General features: G+C 40.4%; 1 protein-coding gene across 41 annotated transcripts in view; it reads left to right on the top strand.

Annotated features, from left to right (window-relative positions):
- Positions 1–17,830, top strand: part of SOX5 (SRY-box transcription factor 5) — a 622,935-nt gene extending 605,105 nt beyond the window's left edge. For all 41 annotated transcript variants that reach the window (XM_015868603.3, XM_085542555.1, XM_085542533.1 and 38 more), the window contains 4 exons: positions 6,069–6,177; positions 7,039–7,212; positions 13,590–13,806; positions 17,158–17,830. In XM_015868603.3, the coding sequence (XP_015724089.1) occupies positions 6,069–6,177; positions 7,039–7,212; positions 13,590–13,806; positions 17,158–17,461 (804 nt within the window). In that variant the 3' untranslated portion in view covers positions 17,462–17,830. The remainder of the gene's footprint in view (positions 1–6,068; positions 6,178–7,038; positions 7,213–13,589; positions 13,807–17,157) is intronic.
- Positions 17,831–19,989: the final 2,159 nt, after the last annotated feature.

Here is a 19,989-nt window from a genome sequence, read left to right as displayed (position 1 = left end):
TAACTGCTCATATTTTTTGCTTTCACTAGTAACATGTGCCATCAGCAAGAATCACAATTCCACACACACAAAGAAATGAGAAGCTTGAGGTTACAAGTTTTAGATAAGATTTGGGAGTGCAGATCCTAAAACCACCTGACTTGCTGTGGAACTTTTGAAAATTCATTTAATATGTGACTTCTAGTTTCTCATCTGGTAAAAAGGGATAATAACACTGCTTTTCTTTGTGAAATTATGTGGCTAAATTCACTGATGAATGCAGCACACTTAGGCAACACAGAAGACCCTTTATCTAAGTAGAAGATCCCTCCAGAAAAGTCAGAACTTCTTTTATGATGACTACAGGTATAACATGACCCGGATTGTAACATGGCTTGAAATAGGACATAGGCAGTGTGCATGGTATTCATTTTGAAGATGTGTGGCATTAATATGCAGGAGTAGAGCCTGCACTGCAAATAATTCATCTTGTACGCATCTTCTGGGCACACCTCGCAAGTTCTTCCCACTCTCTGTCGCCCATAATGCCTACCTTCCTCCAGTTTTCCGTATACTGGAATACAGTGGATGAAGATTTTATAACACAGACTATTCTGATGTTTTCTATTGGAAGAAGCAGAGGAATTGCACAGAAAGATTAGTTCTACAAAGTTTTCATTCATGTCTGTTGTAGTACAAGACTCTTCTCCTAGGGGAGCTAAGAAAAATGCCATAGTGTTGAATGGATAACACCTGGCACTACCAGTGTGTCTGATATTTAAAAATATTTTTCCATAGTAAACGAAAGTGAACTTTCATTGCCTGATCATAATCTAGCAGCTTATCAGCTCAGTTCTCTACAATTTTGTGCAAGGTTTGTGTCTGAGTGGTTGGTATTTACTGGAGCTTGCTGAGAGAAGAATTCTGCCTCAGCAACACAAAACACGTTCATTGGTGCTACCAGGCCTGCTCACAATCTGAGATAAAAACTAGCATGTTAAAACTCAGACTATTTGAAAATACCACCTTTAGAGTTTAGAATTACTCCCTCAGAGCAGGATGTTAAATATCTGGGCAAACTGCACTTGGGGCAGGGGAAATGGGACAGTAAAAAGGACAGTATTTGGCAGACATCTGTTCCTTTTTACTTGTCAGCACCAAAGAGAACAAAGATACCAGACACTCTGCCCATCAGTGTGTTTCTAATTCTTAGGTGCAAGAACTAATGAGCAAGTTTCTTCTTGCAGTCCACATTTTTTTAGCCTGGCCCTTTAGTTCACTTGGAAAAAGAAAGACAAGAGTATGAAAAGATGTGCCTGAGCACTCCTCCTCTGCTGTTCTACACAGGCTCAATCTCTGCAGGCATCAGAGTTCTTAAAGGGAAAATATTCATATCAGGGGAAATGGGGGTAGGGCTAGGGGAGCAGAAGACCAAAGAGTGGACTGCTTCAGTAAAACTGCTAACCTTAAATTATGCAATCGGAAAAACAGCTCTTGCCAAAGTGCAATTCTAACTGAGTTCAGAGGGCTGTCAGTGGTTGCCAAATACCCCAGCCAAAAGGATGTCTCCAAGAGGGGAGGAAAGGTCCACTGCCATATGCCCAGCATTCAAAGCAGTGTGGAGGAACCGTGAGTCCTTCAGGAGTGGAGGTGTGTGCAGGGTCACGGGTGCACCCTTTGGGTTGTAACCCAGATCCAACACAAAACAGAGGCGGTGAGGTCAGAGGGCATCAGACAGATGTGTCAAAGTGTCTTCATTTCTCAGTCCTTCCAGTGTTTTACTTCACTTTTGTGTAGTAGCGGGAGGAGTTCTGGCAAAGATTATCAAGCTGTTCTACATATGTTTTGACTCTTCTTGTTTTATGTTTCTTCCATGAAAGAGGATACAACCAAGTTCTTGTCATTTTTGGATCAGTGCATTGTTAAACTACAACAGCTATCCCTGACAGAGAGCCAAGTAGCCTTTGCAGCCGACCACAACACTGACTCTGACTTGTGGTGCTTAGTCAGTTTTTATACATATAATTTTTTTTCTACATGACACATTCCATGTGTGTATATGTTTTGTTTTGTTTTTAATTTTTTTAAACATAATTAAAACATTGCTAGGAGCAGTACTACAGATCAGCCTTCTCTAGCAGATTGCTTTCTTTGGTTACAGGAGTTTTAGAAACCTCTCATCACATTGTAGGTATTGATGAAACCTGTCTGGATATGCCTTCAACCACTGGGCTACTGTGGGATTGCTCTCTGCAGTATTATCTTCTCTGTTTTGCCAGTTAGAATTTTAGATGATCCAGACAACAAGACTCTTGCTGCCTCTACAGACTCCCTCCTACAGTCCCAGCAGAAATTAGGATAGTTTGTCTCAACATCTGCCTGAGTTCTTCACTGAGGTTAAAGAGGAAAAAAAAATGTTCGTAAGATATCTAGTCAAGTCTTCTGGGGCCTGATGTAAAATTCAGAAATTTAGGAGAGAAAGAAACATTTTATCTTAAACAAGACATCCCCTTGTTTCTTCGCCTGCAAGAGCAGAAGCATTCCTTACTGTTTGTTTCCCTTGCTTAACGCAGTGTAATTTTTAGTAGGTCTCACAAGGAAGTATTTTAGCACTTCTCTGGGTCTGGACCAGCCTTGCCTTTTCTTCCCAGCATGATTGTGTCTAAGGCTGCATTTGATGCCACTCATGCAATAATAATGGGATGAATTGCAATCAGTACCTCTGGAGTGTGGGACAAACCTGAAGAGTAGAGATTATCATTGGTTATTTCCCTGCAGCTTTTAAAACCTGAAAGCATGTAGACCGAAAAAGCATGTAGCTGAACTCGCTTCCCCATTACATCCTATGCATGGCAGAGTAAACATTTGTGGGGCTTGATACAACAATAAAATAAGTTTAAGGCAGGCTCCAGTACAGTGCTTTATCAAAACTGTTTTATTAACATGTGCTGCCGAAACCAGCATGCATGCATTCCACCTGTTGTCACTGGACGATACCGCAGCCTCGTTACTGTTCACACAGCTAATCCCAGCATAGCAGAGTGGTGGCAGTTCTAAGGATATGTAATATAATATCAGTTTAAGATAGTGATGATAGATAGGTCCTCTTTCAGTATGAATTTGAAAATCCCCATTATGTTCTCTGAGATGAGTCTGTGCTATAATTGCCAATGAGCTGCCATTTTATTCAGGATCTTTGGATTTCTGTTTTCTTTGCAGCTTCCATGAACTGATAGGCTCTGTAGGAAAACTGGTGGGATGCTTCTATCAAACTGAAAGTAGTAACCTATGGACTGATCACTTGGAAATAAAATAACATGGGAATGTCACCTGGCCCCTTTCAGCTGTTCTGTAATTTTAAAAGTGCTTTCATATGTTGGGATTAGGCAAAATCAGGTGCAGCGTATTCTGTAGAAGGAACATGGGCCAGGAAGTGCTCACATTGGCTGGGCTTTTGTGTCCTGACAGAGCATCTCTGCTGTCTTGCTGTTCTCCTAATGTTGTTGCAGAGATTTAGTAAAGAGCAGGCCTTATATTTATCTTTGCCTGTTTTATTTTTTTTTCCTTATACTTCAACCTTTTCAAACATTAATGCAGAAGAGTGCAGCTAGCTGTCTTGGCATCTTCCATTTCAAGAGCAACATCATGCTAAAGTTCTTTTTAACTGCAAGCTTATAGTTAGGGATTGAATATGTTATCATACTATATATTTAAGGAGCAAGGAGAAAGTTGGAACCATGCTGAGAAGGTGAGCTCCATGCTCCTCTGTTCCAGATGCCTGAAGAGCACCTCCAAGTGCTGCAGCCCAGTAGTGCAGTAGCACCATCTGGCATCCCTACCCTTCCCCTCTTCCATCATGCCCTCCCACACTTCATTGGATGTGGCTGTACCTCAAAATGCAAACTTTGTACAAGATGGATAGCAGTGGAGCATCTGTAGGCTTGTTAAGTCAAACTCTGATAAACGAGCTGTACCCAGTGTGTACCTTGCAGACAGCATGCTGGAGTATTCGCTGACCTTAAGACTCAATCAGATCATGTAGGGAGAGTGTGGTTCTGAATGTGACTGCCTCCAACTTCAACAGCTGCGCTTACTGCATAAAGAAAGAGCTGTTAAGCCTGTGCCCTTTGCGCTCTCAGCTCTGTTTCTCTAAGAGGTTTATACATGATTCAAGAAAAATCTGCAGCGGAATAGCTCTACTGGTGTACCAAGCAAAAGGAAATGTTCCTTTGCATCTGAGACTGGTGGCAGCATTTTTACATGGTAACTAACATGCACATTTGTAAACTCTATCATTATGAGTTTGATGGTAAATAGGGTTGTGTTTGTTGTGTTGTGTTTGTTTTGTTGTGGGTTTTTTTTTTTGAGGAAAAACTGTTGATGTGCATCATAGAACTATTTGGATGAGATAGTCAACTTACTCCTGATATTTTATCTGCACACAGGCTGTTTTGGAGATGAGAGCTAAGTTAAAACCAGTAAACCAAAGAGTTTGGTAAAGCTAAGTACCAGAAAAGTTAAAGTGCTTATTCAAGCTTCTCCAAGATCTTGGGATCTGCCGTGCCTAGGAAGTGTTGCAGAATCCCCCCTTGCTTGTGGTAGACTGGCTCAGCCTCATGGGGTTTTCCTGCAAAACCCAGGAGGATAATCCATCTTGCTTTGTTTCAGTGATGATACATCTGGTTGTAGACAGGGTACAGAAGTGATTCATAATGGAAGTGAATGTGAGGGGGGAGAAATTTAACCTAATATTCCCTGAAGTGTGAATTTACCCAGTTGAGCAGATTAGCCTCATTTCTAAATCTCTCAAGAAAATCTTTGGGAAATGACTTACATGAATTTGAACTGTTCTTTGAATTTCAGATGCAGGGGCATCACATTGAGGGAAGCATTTCTGTATTCATATTGTTCTCTTTTCTGTTTTCTTCTATAACACAATCCAGTGACATTATTAGGCTACACAGAAAAGTTGTAAAGTCTCTGGTTGCCATGTGAAATCTGAAAGTTTCTTAGTTTGTTGATCTTTTATAGTCTTCGATTGTGGAACAGATCAACAAAACAGCAATCTTTCTTTCAGGGAGATGCTCAAAAGATTTTTTTTTTCAACTGGAGCCACTTTATTATAATTCAGCATCATGTCATTTTCTGCGTTTTGCAAAAGGCACAGTGCCTAACATTTTGAAATGTTAGTATTGCTTTCCTGAAAGATTTATTTTTAAACATATGATTGTCAGGAAGATAGAATGTTTATGAGTAATATGCATGGGGAAAACAAAAACAATTGGAAAATGGAACACCTTTCTATTTGCAAAGTCCAACGATTTAGAAGAAAGGGAAGTATTTTGAAGAGAACATTGGAATTAATTGCCCTGGCATCTTCTTCTGGCAATGTCTGTAGACACCACTGCAACCTGACAGATTAATTGGCAGCATGCACTAGCCTGTTGCAATCCCGGGTTCACTGATAGTTCTGAGTATGTGAGTGACGGACGGGCTGTTAGGAAGGTTGGGTAAACAGTCCAGACAGGAACACAAACCACTGCCCAAGTATCATATCAGTCCAGCCTGACCATTTCATAAGGCCTGAATAAGTTCAATCTAAAGTGTTCCCTTTTTTCCCCTGTGGCTGCTTCCCGAAACACTGTCTTTTAAGACAGAAAAAGGGCGAAGTTGCCCATGTCTCTGCGCTTTGAGTTCAGGCGGGAAGTAGAGTAAAACAATAATTATATTGCACAAGAGCATGTATCATCTGAACTTCCAGTCCAGCTTTGCAGTCCCAGGGACACAGGGAATTGATGTATTCTTCAGATGTGTATCCAGTTTTATTATGCTCAACTAAAGCAATCTTTTCAACACTACAGAGTTAGCTCATCACTAGGTAATAAGCATGTTTTAAAAAAGACTTGATGGAGTCTGCAACTGTACTGCTTCCAAAAAAAAACAGCGTTATGTATTTTTGAATAACTGACTCAGTAAACTGTTGTGAATTAATTGCTATACAGCTTCCCTATCAGCCCTTTAAACTACCTGCAAACTTTACAGTATTTAATGATTTTCTTGATGCCAATCCTGACATCTTCCCCATGTAGGACAAAACGACACTGGAGACCCTGACTCAGCAACTGGCAGTAAAACAGGGTGAAGACGGGAAGTTTAGCCATGCAATGATGGATTTCAACATGAGTGGGGATTCTGATGGTCAGTACAAATGGCTTCTCCTCATTTCTAGTATTGTATGTATTTATCTTTGTCATCTGGAGGACAGTCTTGAGTGTTTGGGATGTCTGTGGGGAGGTGAAGGGGTTAGTGATATGTGGCTGTGGCAGGAAAAAATGATTCATCATGTGGTGTTTTATGTCTGGAGGTGATTTTTGAACTTCTCTTTTGTATGCTCTACATCTCAGGGAGGAAACAAAAATGTATTTCTGATGGTGAAAATGAATTAAGGAAGCATGTAGGTGTGGGATGAGATCACACAGGAAGTCCATGAATTACAGACTTGGTCATTTTCACAGGGCACACACTCTGTCTCTGTAGGAACTTGTCTGGGTTTGATGAAGCAGGCTTAATGTTCTTCTCTTTCTCTGCAATTGCTTGTGTTGTTATGAAGAGATAGGCATTAAAACAGATATTCAAATGTCCACTTGGTACCCAGAGGCTTGATTAGGAGGAAACACCTGATGTTACCTTATATCTCACCATTACCATCACATTCTGTAAATAAGAAAGGAAGAAAGTAAATATATCTACACTGATAAGTGTTGATTTTAAGTTATTAAGTGGTAAAAGATGTTTTCAAAAAGCTGTTGAATGCTTTATCTTGAAAAATATGGAACACTTCATCAAGTCTGTGTTATGTGATGCTGAGTCAACAGAAAAAACTAAAAATTAGACATTAGACAATATATGGCATTTCCTACTTCTTCAAATAAAAGAAACAGCACTAACCCATTGAGAACATTGACTCATTTAATGCACAGCACTTCTCTTAGGCTACTCAAGCCAGAAGCAGCTGTATAATTAAACACAAGTTGGGAGTGATTTTCTTTCTCTTTTTAGGAAGTGCAGGAGTTTCAGAATCAAGAATTTATCGGGAATCCAGAGGGCGTGGCAGTAATGAGCCCCATATCAAGCGCCCAATGAATGCATTCATGGTGTGGGCTAAAGATGAACGGAGGAAGATCCTTCAAGCCTTCCCTGACATGCACAACTCCAATATCAGCAAGATACTAGGTAAGTTTGGTGTCATTTATTTTTCTTGTCACAAAACTCAGCACTTGTGATGGAATAAAGCGGAGCACCTGATACAACTGTGAATAACTATCCTTAGGTTGTCTGTTTAGCTTGCTGGCTACTGCATCAAGAACAGCAGCTATACAAGTTGCCGCCATGCTGCCCAGTGTAATATGTTGACCATAACCTGAAGTGCTCCTGTATCTTTGTAATTACTCAGGTTGTGGTGTTGATTTTGGTGTGAAGACATGAACTAATGGATTCATTTTATTAAACTGTTGATCAAGCACAGAATGACTGCTATCATGTATTTGCCCATGTATTTCATCTAACTAGAAGCACACCACAGTATTTGATTTGTGCCTTAGCATTGTCTGTTCAAAGCAGTGATCATAGGGAAGAGATCCTAAAATACATCCTTTTTATTTTATACACTAACAGTTATAAATTATTCTTACTATGTTCCTGTTACACTATTTTTTTCTCAGCACACTGTCTCTATCACAAGCTGCTTTTTTTTTTTCTAAATATTCTGAGAAGAATCCTGAAATCTAAAAAAAAATTTCAGAATTAATTCCCATATCCTCTAGTCTTCACATCCCAAGCAATATTTGTCATGAGTATCACCTAACAAATTTTATGCCATAGTCTTCAAATTTTTCTGTTCTTACTCAAATTCCCAGGACAACATTCTGTCTTAAGTTATTCTTGTGTGAGACACTGAATGATACTGAAAATGAGTAATGGGGGATTTTTGAGGCCAATGAATTACTCTTCTGCAGAAATAAATAAATATATATCTGTGACCAACTCAGAGATGATGCATTTTTACTGATATAGACTATGTTACAGAATGTAAGAATACATCCTGCCACTGGGTAGAAGCTTAACCAGAGTCCTTGATTAGCTGGGCTACATGTCTGTCTGGTTTTGCAGACAACATGAGACATTTAACGTGATGATAATGGCACCATTAACCAGGTGCAGGGCTGGTAAATATGCTGAGTTTAGTCTGGTCAAAGATTTCATGTTCGGCTTGATTAGGGTGGTGTTATGAGAAGTTTGCAGAATGCAAGTGGAAATTAGATAAAATTGCTTGGAGAGGCAGAATGCATTGGCTGTGGATGGCAGATGTGATGAAATTAACCCATGATTAAAAGGGTGGTACACGATGATTAGATTAGTTGTGGGAGCAGGATTAGAAGGGTAAATTGTTTATGTTGATGTTAAAATAGCCATATACTGGTTAAAAGGGATTATACTGGTTACAGGTGTATGATGTGATTAGGCTGAGAACAGGGCAGTAATGGTTTTGGGCTGTTTCTAAATTGAGAGAGGGCCTGGTTAAACCTGTTTTAAAATAATCAGCTTCAGAAATCTACAAGATCATTTTGAATGGCCCTTTTCATATAGAAAGTACAAAGAGAGCTTGATGTTTTCCCTCTTAACTGATTGTTTTGGATAACAACCTCCGACAGCACGCTGCTAATTCATTCTGCTTAAAACAGGCGTTTGAGCTGGGCTGACATTTTACGCAGTCTCTGGGGATCCTGGTTGACATTTTAAAGGGCTTCTAAGCATTTTATAATACCCTAAAATCTGGTTTTAATAAGCCATTCTGCTGAAATTGTTAACATAAGGAATCACCTTTTACTATTTGGCGCTAGATCAGGGAGATATGGGGACATCTTTTTCTGATTAGATATACAGTAGTTGGAGTAAAATGTGCAAATTCATTACAGATCCTGTTGAGGTGACAGACAGTATAGCTGACTCCAAACTCTTTACTGTTTCGCTGTCAGATATGGGAAAAAGCAAGGTTTAAAGTAGGAAGAGATGATGTTTCTATTTCCTTCCAGCATCGTGTTTGATATACTTTTTTTTTCCTCCTCTGCAATAAAGAGGGATGCCCAATGTCTTCTTCCCTGGCAGGAATGTTGCAGAGGTCTTCCCTCAATTGCAAAAGGCCAATCTTTTGAAGTCAGCAGGGAGCTCTCTGTTAACTAGCATAGGGTGAGCAGCCAGAAACTCACAGTTCAGGCAAGTATTAGGGGCTCTTTATTAGAACTCTGCCATTTTTCCTTACTGTTTTTTAAGCAGTGCTGTTGCTGCTGAGGTCAGTGAGCTCGCTGTCACCAGGAATGGCTTAGATGGGTTGTCAGCCATTGAGGGTCATTTTTATAGTAAAATGGGAGGAGAAGCCCTTCCCAGCACTCGCATTCTCTGGGGATTATGTTTGACACTGTGCTATTATGTTTTGAGCATAAAAATTAGGTACATGGATTTGTCACTAAATTCATCTGTGCATACGTTTGTCATCCATCTGTTCATTGCAACTTAAACGTGTGGGTAATTTTATTTTTTTTTAGTAAATTGTTTAAAGGAAGTGCTAAAACGGGTTTGCTGGACCCTATCAATTTAATAATGCATTGTTTAGATATTTTTGTAAATATTTTAATTAATTTCACTGAGAAATTTACATAAGGCAATTAGAAGGAAATCAGTACCTTCAGAAATGTTTTCATGGATGTGCATGTGTGTGAATGCAGACATATATGTATGTGCTTGCGTGTATACCTGTATTTTTTAAATGTAAGATCAGCCTGCTGCAGATACCCAGATTGAAAGATGTCAGTCCCATAGACTAAAAGTTAGGCAAAGTTACAAGCAGCTGAAAATTCTCGCTGGAGAAACTTGGCTTGAAATTGGCAGTCGGCAGAGCTATGAGCCCCACTGAAGCACAGGCACGTGTGCAGTGATGGGTGTCTGTCTGTCTGTACTGCCAATCCCTGCTCAGCTGGCTGGCTGTTCTCACTGTCACCAGAAATGCCTCACGTGGGCACGATTCTGAACTGCCCTAGCTTGTGCTGGTGCTGCAAAGTCTAGTGATTTTATCGTTTATTTTCTAAACACTTCAGGCACCAGATCGGGGAGGGCTGTGTGAGAATCCTACCCGTCATTATGCATGTGTGTAGGGAGGGGACGGGCTCATGTTTTTGTACTCAGAGAGAAAAGCCTTGCATACTTGACCCACTCGGAGCTTTCCAACGCAGATGGTGAGCAGAAAGCTCACCAACGAGTGTAAATCTTCCCTTAAAAAGAAACATTTTTCAAGATTCTTCAATTACACCTTATCTGGGCTTGGGCTGGCACTTGGCATAGGTTCCTGTGCCTGCATGTGTGTGTTTATTGACATATAAAAAACTGCAGATAAATGTATTGCAGATATATTTTGTCCAAACACAAAGTACTATCAGCCAGCTTAGTGTGCTGACTGATGATCCTTATTCATACCTTAGCTTACAAATGCAAGGCTCCGAGTAGTAGATTCTTCAGAATTTCAGAAGTTTTATTAAGACCAGTTAGAGAGCTGCTTGAATTTTGCATAATTAGTAAGAAAACAAGTGAAAATGCTTGAAAGTAAAAACCTAGGGTTCAGCATCAGAAAATGTGCCCATTATCAGCTTTTATTTTGACATTGCTGTTTGTTTAATTATTTATGACACATCAAAACATTCTAGTAAATGATATTAAATGTATTTTGTAAAAAACAATAAAATCAGAGTAAGTTTTGATATCACTGCAGAAGGCAGCTATTAAAAATTTGCTAGGAAGAGAGGTGAGACTGCCAGGATTTTTGCTGTATTGAGTTTACAGCTTAGGAAGGAAAAACATAATGAGTGACATTTATGTATAAATATTGTATGTGTAACTGCGTGTACAAATATTATGCATCAAAATTTCAATTTTTATGGCCCCGATCCTGCAAAGACTTATGTGTTTGCCTTACTGCACCCACTATTTACAGAACTTTTCACGTGAGGGATAGGAATCTGTCTGCTCAGGTCTGACTGTAGGATTGCAGCGAGATAGTGCGGTGAAACAGGAATTATGCTGGTATAGGAAAAAAAAAACATCATGACAATTTTGCAACTACTGATTTTAATTTCGATCTTTCTCTGTGTCAGTCTCAAAATATACCTGACTATTAATCAGCCCCTGAGCTGCAGGTCCCCTCACAGTATGTGAAGCAAACATCAAGATTTGTTTAAGATCTGTGATGTTTTTAGCTTTGTTATTCATAAATAAAAACTGTTTAATCGGCAGGAACTGGGGCTGGAGTTGTTTTTTTAAGGCACGAGGACTGCGGCATGTCTGTGGTTAGAGGGCTTTACTAAAATTCGTTACTTTCTAAATATGCTAAGAAGCCAGTTTGCAGATGTCCAAGAGGCAGACTTTGAAAGTAGGCATCTTCCTGTAAGAACTATGTCAGCTTTGCCGTTAATTTTTGACATCATTCAATCCTATCTATACTTCTATCTTGTGCGCTAAACCAGCATAAATAGGTTTCGAATGTTTTGGCAGTCTCCATGTGTTTATCATGGTATCGTTTAGCCCAAAATCTAAGAGGCACTACAAGTGGAAAGTTGGTGTCACTTTTTCTAGTCACTTCCTCGGCCAGAAAAAACATGGGATAGTTTCTCTGCAGGAGACAAGGCTTCTGATGCAATTCTGTAGGCAGAGGTTGGCTGCCCCGCATAACAAAGTGCCGTGTCAGGGATGTTCACACTGAGCTTCTGGATTTGTATGGCATACAAGTGCCATGTAGCAGTTTCAGATTAAATCCTGGAAAACATCTACTTGCACTCATATTAGAATGGAACCATAGAACGATAGAATGGTTTGGGTTGGAAGGGACCTTAGAGACAATAAGCTAATAACAGCTGAAACAATGAAGTGTCTCTCATTCCAGAACTAGCTGGGGTATCTCTGTGCCTTATATGTGAAAAGCCTGACAGTTTTTTACTCCACTTGAATATTTGCCAGGAAAGGGCTATCCACAGCTCCTCCTCCAAACAAAGATGCCATGATTTCCAACCAATTGTCACAGGTGTGATGCCAGCCAGCTTGGATCACTGCCAGACTGCCAGCCCTTTACTCCAGAAGCTCAAATGGCACCTTGAAATAAAGATTCAAAGAATGATGGGGAAAATGGTGTGTCAGTGGCCTGAAGGGATCTTTCTAGAGGGAACCAGACTGTATTCTTCTCTGGGAAGGGATAGCTGTTCTCTCTATATTGAGAGTCCTGGGGGCACAGTGAGCTAAGACAGGCCTGACTAATAGCATGAGCTAAGTGCAGTATGAATAACCATGAGAAATGAAGAACAAGAGGAAGTCAAGTATGACATATGACGTTGTGGACCCATTAAATTGAGAAACTATTCAAACTTTCTTTTTCTTTCTTTCTTTCTTTTTTTTTTTTCCCCCCAATAGAAAAGTGGTCTATTTTCCAGTAAAATTTTCCTTCTGTGCCACATGTTTCACAGCTTGGACCATTCCTGTTCTTTGAAATGTATCTTACCCTGAAGCACTTCTGTAGTCCATGGAAAAATAAAATAGGATAACTAATTCAATAAATTTTACTTTCTGTTCCCATACTACATCTTTTAAGCAATATTAGTTTGTAATTTTCAGGAGGTATTCGAAAAAAAAATTATGCAGTCTTCATTATTTCCGTGGCTCAAGTATCCGCATTAGCATAGGCAGAATGTCAGAAACTGGGCTGCCAGCAACCAAGCCATAGTGCAGCTCTGTGCAGAGGTGTTCCAATATCCCTGTGCTCTTCCTTTTATGACACATACTAAATTCTTTGTTATGTTAGAGCTGGCAGTGCTCACCAGGACTTGGTCTTGGAGTTAACACCCTGCTGAGACATATGGGATAGCTTATAGCTGTTAAAGGTATTGCTTCAGGGTCTTTGCAGGTTCTTGTGCCCAGCAGCATACTATTTATGATCAAATCAGATTTTGCTTTTCATGAACGTAGCAGCTAGAAACATGTTATTTGTTATGAAAGACTGAGCTGTTAGACATGCATGTATCCAGAGTAGATTCAGCCATAGTGAGGCATGGCAATCAAATCACAGCACCTGGGAATGCTGCCTCCCCTGTAACAGGAGGGGTAAGCTAAACTGTGGCCAAAGGAAGCTCCCAGCGAAGTAGACTTGACATACCTAAGGGGTTTCTTGCAGTTCACTAACATACACTGCTCAGTTTTTTAGTGTCATGGATTGCTCGTTATCAGGATAATGCTATTATTGATCACCTGAAAAAAAAAACCACATAATAATGGATAAAAGTTTCCATAAAATAGTGAAAGCCTCCAGTATCATCTCTGTCTGCCTCATGGCCATACTCAAGAAGTTTACAAGTGAAATGCAAACAAGACCTGACCCTTGTCTGGAAGCTCTGACAGATTCCCAGCCCAAAGCAATATGACCGTCGGTATCTTGTTCCAAGTGACCTACTTGCTTCTCTGCCTTTCAGTGCTTGTGAGGGAGCAGAACCTCATTTCTTGTTCTTTTTCTTTTGTGACAGGATCTCGCTGGAAAGCTATGACAAATCTAGAGAAGCAGCCATACTATGAGGAACAGGCCCGACTCAGCAAACAGCACCTGGAGAAGTACCCAGACTACAAATACAAGCCAAGGCCGAAGCGCACCTGCCTTGTAGATGGCAAAAAATTACGCATTGGCGAGTACAAGGCTATCATGCGCAACAGACGTCAGGAGATGAGGCAGTATTTTAATGTTGGGTATGAGACCTTTAAAAACTACCATTCATTTCAGAAAAGGAAAAAAAACAAAAAACAAAAAAAAAAAAACATTTTCAGGGAGAATTCTTAATTCACTGTGGTAAACGATACATTTTATTGGCAAGAAGATTATATATTGCTAGCGGAATGTGAAGCTTATACTTTCAAACAGTGTGTTCCAGGAGGAAGTTAGGCAGCTAGGGATTTTTTGTTGGCTCTGCTGTATGTTCATCCTACAGCTTCAGCCAGCTGTCTCATTTCCACACCGATCATGCAAAAGAAAGAAAGAAAAAAAAAAAAAATAAAGCTTTAGAGTTTCCAATGAAATGTAAGTTTTCTAATAAAGTTTTTTGAATATTACTTTATTATGGGGCCTCAGAGGGTGTATCTGAATCTGTGGTAGTGCCTATTGATCCAAAAGCCAAAAATACAAGTTCGTGTTCAGTATGATCTATGGCAAGTGGTCTGTAAAAGGACTGCTGAGCATACTGAACTTAAGCTGGAATACGGACTTGGCTCACTTAATTCATATCAGACATGAAGTTGCATCCATTGTTCATCCTGATGGCACTTGTCGTACTAGGGAGTGGATGTCTTCCAATTCAGTAAGCAAAACGCTTTATGTAGGGTATAAATTTCAAGAAGACTGGTTCTGATAAACACTTAATAGATCAGCTTGATCGGCTTGATATGATCAGGCTGAAATCCATCTGCAAAACTCACGTCTTTTCCTTCTGCAGATGCTCCTTAGTTTTGCTTAAAGCAGATCTAAACAATCAGAATTATTCAGTAATATTCCTTTAATCACTCCAGAAAATTAAAATACAAACACTGGTAAAAATAAAAATAAATAAAATAAAATAAAATAAGAAGTTAAAAAGATGGAAAAACAGCAACAAAAACAAGCCTCAGAAATAATGGAATTTACCTTCTGTTTCATCTCAGGCTGAATTCGGAATCATATTAACTGCACCAAGTTGCATATCTCCCTAGTTAATGACTAGAAGTAGCAATAAAGGAGAGAAAATCTGTCCAGCAACTGTTAAGTGTCATCAGACTGTGTTTTAAACAGCTACAGTGTGCATTGTTATAATAAGCTGCTCAGCAGAGAAATTTGAGCTGCTTAACCCTGTGGTGCTGGCAGGTCCAGTGATCCCAACGGTAAGCACTGAAACAAACACAGGGAAGTCAGCCAACATTTGGCATCAAGAGATTAAAAAAAGAGGAGGGGTGCTTTCTGGAAAAGAATAGGTAGCAACAGAGCCCCCAAAATACTGCTTATCTGGTTAGCATGCATGCTTCATCATGGGAAAAAAATTAACCTTGTAACGCTCTGCATATTATTCAGCTTTCCAAACAAGGCTGACATTGAAATCAAGACGTTTCTGGAGATAATTTACACTGAGGCAATTAGTGCACGGAATCTGGGGTGAAATCTTTGTAGGAGCTACTGACAAAGAGGCCAATGACCGCAGTGGGGTCAGTGTTTTATTCTGGGAGTCCCAGCACTGCAGCTGCATTCCTGGTTTTGGTTCCCCATCTGCAGCATCGCCCTGCACAGGTCATTTGGGGCTGAACTTCTGAACACAAATCCAGCTCCTAATTGCACCCTAAAGTAAGTGATGGGGTTTTTTAAGAGCTCTCGCTGTGCGAGCTGCTGGGACATCCTGTAAACTTGCCTGAAAACAGCACAATGGGAAGGACTGAGCATTTTTTGCAACTCTTGTGCTTAATGTTTTTGTGTCTTAATGACCTCATCTTTAATGGTGGTGTGGTAAACACACCTCATCCTCCAGAGTGGACATCCTGTAGAAGTGGAAAAATACTGTTCTTAAATTATTTAATATTTGGAAAGCACTCTGAAAAGCACCATTTAAGTGCAAAGTATTCCTATTGTTAAATATTAAAAGCAATTTAAGTGTGCTGAATCTTGTTACAGAAATGCTGACTCCAGAAAACAAAGCCTTCCTATTGAATTAAGAATAAAATGCAAATTAGATCCGCTCCCTTCTGTAAGAGCTGTGTCTTCAGCTGAGACAACTTAAACTTGTTTCAGCAACAAGGAAATAACGATTATACTGACAGCGGCCTCGCTTGAATGGCAGGCAGGAAGTAACTGAAAACACAGCTAGCAATTCCAAACAAATGTAAAGCTCTTTGGCTAAGGAGAGTCTTTCAGGATCACTGTACTGTGTGGGGCTTACTGTACAGCCAGGGCACAGCCAGGCAAGGGAACAGGGAAAGGTTTCATTCTTAATTACGAATGTTCATCTCAAGAGACTCTGCCCTGTCTCCTGTGGCAAGGCTTTTCAGTACAGATGGACACACCGCTGATGACATTACAATGTGCAGCATGTACTGAAGAGTATTACTGCAATGGAATTACTTCATGCAGCAAGGAAACAAAAGGAGCATGAATTTTAAACCTCTGGGCTTGTTGGGACCCTGAAGCTTCTCAGGGAAACAAACGCTGGTATAACACAGCTAGTGTTCTTGATGCAAAGGGAATTTCTATGGCCTGGAATAATTCGTCTTTCATTGCTGCAGACAGGTTTCCAAGGCTTAGATGCTATATAAAGGCATCTTATAGAGGATTTGCTCAAATGCTCATGTTGTTCGCTTGCTTTTTATTTATTTTTAAATAATGCATGCTTCCATTTTAAGTCTGGCTTTTCCCAGTTTTATCCACCCTGCTTCAAAGTTTCTGTTTTTCACCAGTTTTACTCACTCTGGTAACTGTCACCTTCCAGTGGGAGGCCGTTACCCACTTGGGCCCCAGAAAGCCCACTGCCCTTCTCTATAACAAGGGCCAGGTCCAGGTGTTACCGTGCAGTAGACTTCTCTCATCAGAGAGGCCTTTCCTTTCTCCTCATCCAAAGTTACTTCCCTTTGCTTTGCAGACTGTCCAGCCTTAGCTTCATTTATCCTGTTAGCAAATTTTTATTTCTAATCCTTTCAACTGCTTGTGATTGTTTAAGAAGATTTTCAAAATGCATGGTTTTGTGAGGTAGTCCATGACTGAAAGGGTGCTTGCTTCTTTCTGGCTGCTCAGTAAAGAAATTTGCGTCACAGGCTGATAAGCTGAAGCTGTGTGGTTCAGGTGTAACTGAAGAAGTTCACAAAGGTTGAATTTCCTTAGCAGTGAAGTTGGTTTGGGCTCACTGTTCACGTCAGGAGCATCAGTTGGTGAATCTGGAGTATTGATACCAGGGTAGTCATGTATGGGCCATCCAGAAGCTCCCTCTGAATGCTCAAGAGCGCATGCTAATGGGTTTGCCAAGTGCCATCATACTTGCTCTCTCTCTGCTTCTTGCAGTACTCAAATGTCCTCTTCCTTCTTCTCCATTGCAGGCAACAAGCACAGATTCCCATTGCCACCGCAGGTGTCGTTTACCCAGGAGCCATCGCCATGGCAGGAATGCCTTCCCCACACCTGCCCTCAGAGCACTCAAGTGTGTCCAGCAGCCCCGAGCCCGGGATGCCTGTCATCCAGAGCACTTACGGCATCAAAGGTGAGGAGCCCCATATCAAGGAAGAGATGCAGACCGATGACGTCAATGGAGAAATCTACGATGAGTATGATGAGGAAGAGGATGACCCCGATGTGGACTATGGCAGTGACAGTGAAAATCACATTGCGGGGCAAGCCAACTGATCAGGGTCCAAATACCATGTGACCCGCAGGACTTCAAGGAGAAAAGAAAAAATAAATAAAGCCCCATCTGGTTTATCCTTACCAGTGGCCAAGCACATTAACTTTCTCATACACTGACTGTTACTTTAACTGTTAGTCTTAACTAGTTGGGACATCAGCTGACTAATAGACATCAGCCTGCATCAGAAGAAAAAAGGCTCAGAAGAAAGGAAACAAAGACAACGACAACAACAACAGAATAATATAAGCTATGGGTAAAATAATGCCAGTAATTCAGCTGCTATACCCAAGCACTGAAGTCTTACCCGTCGACCTTTTATTATTATTATTTTTTTTTTCAAATAAACTTTATGGCTGTTTGTTCTACAATGTTCTAGAAATTCTCACTCAGGTACACAGTGCCAACAAGTGGCTTGTGAATGTGTTTTGTTGTTTTGTGCTACAGTTTAAAGAGAAATAATTTTTCTTTTTTTTTCCTTTTTTTTTTTTTCTTTTCCTTTTTTATTTTTATTTTTTTGGTAATGCACCTGACAGGAAAGAAGAAAAAGATAAAATTCCTTTTTCCCCTTCTGTCTCCTCCTTCTCCTCCCTGGCACGTTTGGGTCTGAAGCGTGTGTGTGTGTGCGTGTGCGCGTGGCTGGCAAGGAAGGAAGTGGGGAGCCTGTTTCTGTTAACCCCAGCAAGCAATTATTTCCTTTCAAGAGAGAACTTCTCTTCATCAGTTGCACATCATACTGAGTCTTTGAGCAAGTGCCAAATTTGTACTACAGCGCTGAACTAGTCCAATTTGCTTTATTTTATTTTTTGTTGGTCTTTGTTTTTGTTTTTCTTTGGGTTTCCTTTCTCTTCCTGCTCTATCTCAAGTTAGGACAGTGTTGTATCTTAGACAATCCCTTGAAGAACCTGATATACCAGCAGCTGGTGAGATTATATTTTTGGTTTTGGTTTTGCTTTTTAAAGGAAACTGTAGGTGCCATTCTCAGGTGAAAAAGAGAGAGAGAGAGAGAGAGAGAGCATAAGAAATTTAGAGAAAAAATATTTTATGATCTTGGATTTTCATGTGTGCGTGTTTATGGTACTAATAAGAATAATATTGGACTATTGTGAGCAAAAAGCATGTTCCAGAATGAAATCCCGCACCCTCCGAAGGACTTGGTCTGCAAAGAGCTTTTGCTTTTCATTTACACTTCAAGTGGCAGCATACAGGACATAACAAAAAGATTGTTCAAAATAGGGTTTGTTCAACACACGACAGGGCAGCTGGAGATGTAAACTCCTCACTGAGTGTAATTAGGCTACCGTGATGTCCAGTGTTAATGAACTCGTACCTGCAGGGCTGCTGAGCACTGATCGCTGATTCCAAATGCAATTGCGTTGTGGTTTTGGTGTTTTTAACTGGCATTATTTTTTTTTTTTCTCTCCTTTGCACTTGCAGAAATCCATTTTTCTCAGTGGGATGTTTTTAGTAGGTAGAAAAACTGATAGATACAAAGAGATTTTTGTTTTCAAAGTCGAGAAAAGAGAACCCAAGCCTTTATGGTGCTGAGTTTCCCTAGATACTGCCTCTCACAGGTTAAAATTTGTCTCTCGGGCTGTGTTCCTTCCAGAGTTGTCCTAGAGCCCCTGGGTACGTTGTTGTGCAACTTTGCCTTCCTTGGGCAACAGCAGGCAGGGTGAAGAAGGTAGATTTACACAAGTGTGATGCTGAGCATATGTTAGCCTGTTGTAATTTCAACAAGGTAACAGAGCATTATACTTTATTTCAGCTGAAGAGCATAAATACAAGTGAGTTACAGAATCTCTTTTCATCTCTGCACTCTCCCTCTAGAAAGACAGCACCCACTTTCATATAGCAAAACAGAAGCATTTGATCCAAACCAATTAACCAATCAAAAAGGCTACCTCTGGTTTCAAACAGCAGCTGTCCAGTAGATCTGCGTAGTCCCAGGGTCATACTGAGAAGAGCCTTCTTCTGGGTCAGTTTTCTAATACCACCTTTTTATTGCTCACTGGTAAATCCGTGCTGCCAGAGAGGCTCATTGCCAGCATTCCCTTAGTGGAAATAGTCTCGTGAGTCTTTGTACCAGCCAGATCTCAGCCCGAGGGTTTGCCAGAACCAGCATGTTCAGTTCTTGGCAATGCTGATTTTGCAAATTTACCTTCGCGACATAAATTTAGACATCATGGTAACATGCAGGGCAGAAGGGGCAGGCAGCAGGAGTGCTTGGAGAGGAGGACATTGGGTCTTTCCTGCTGAATGACCGCTTGAAGTGTAACTTGACCTGTGCAGACCTTGCACAAAGCAAACAAGCAAATGCCATTGAAGAGTAGGACAATACTCCAACAAGCAGTTTGGACGTGTGATACTTCTAACAGGCGACATCTGTTTTGTTTTTCTCCTTGTTTTCCCTTTTTGATGTCCACCTCTGCCTCACAAAAATTCTTTTCTATTTTCTCTCTCTCAGAAGATTTGCTCTGAAGTTATGCTTGGAGTAGCTGATCATATCCTCCATGTCAGAGAGGGTTCT

This window comes from Coturnix japonica, chromosome 1 (assembly GCF_054131305.1).
Source record: "Coturnix japonica strain WE chromosome 1, WE-NBRP24, whole genome shotgun sequence".
Lineage (NCBI taxonomy): Eukaryota > Metazoa > Chordata > Aves > Galliformes > Phasianidae > Coturnix > Coturnix japonica.
Note: the sequence above shows the minus strand (reverse complement) of the source record. Positions and strands in the feature narration are given on the sequence as shown.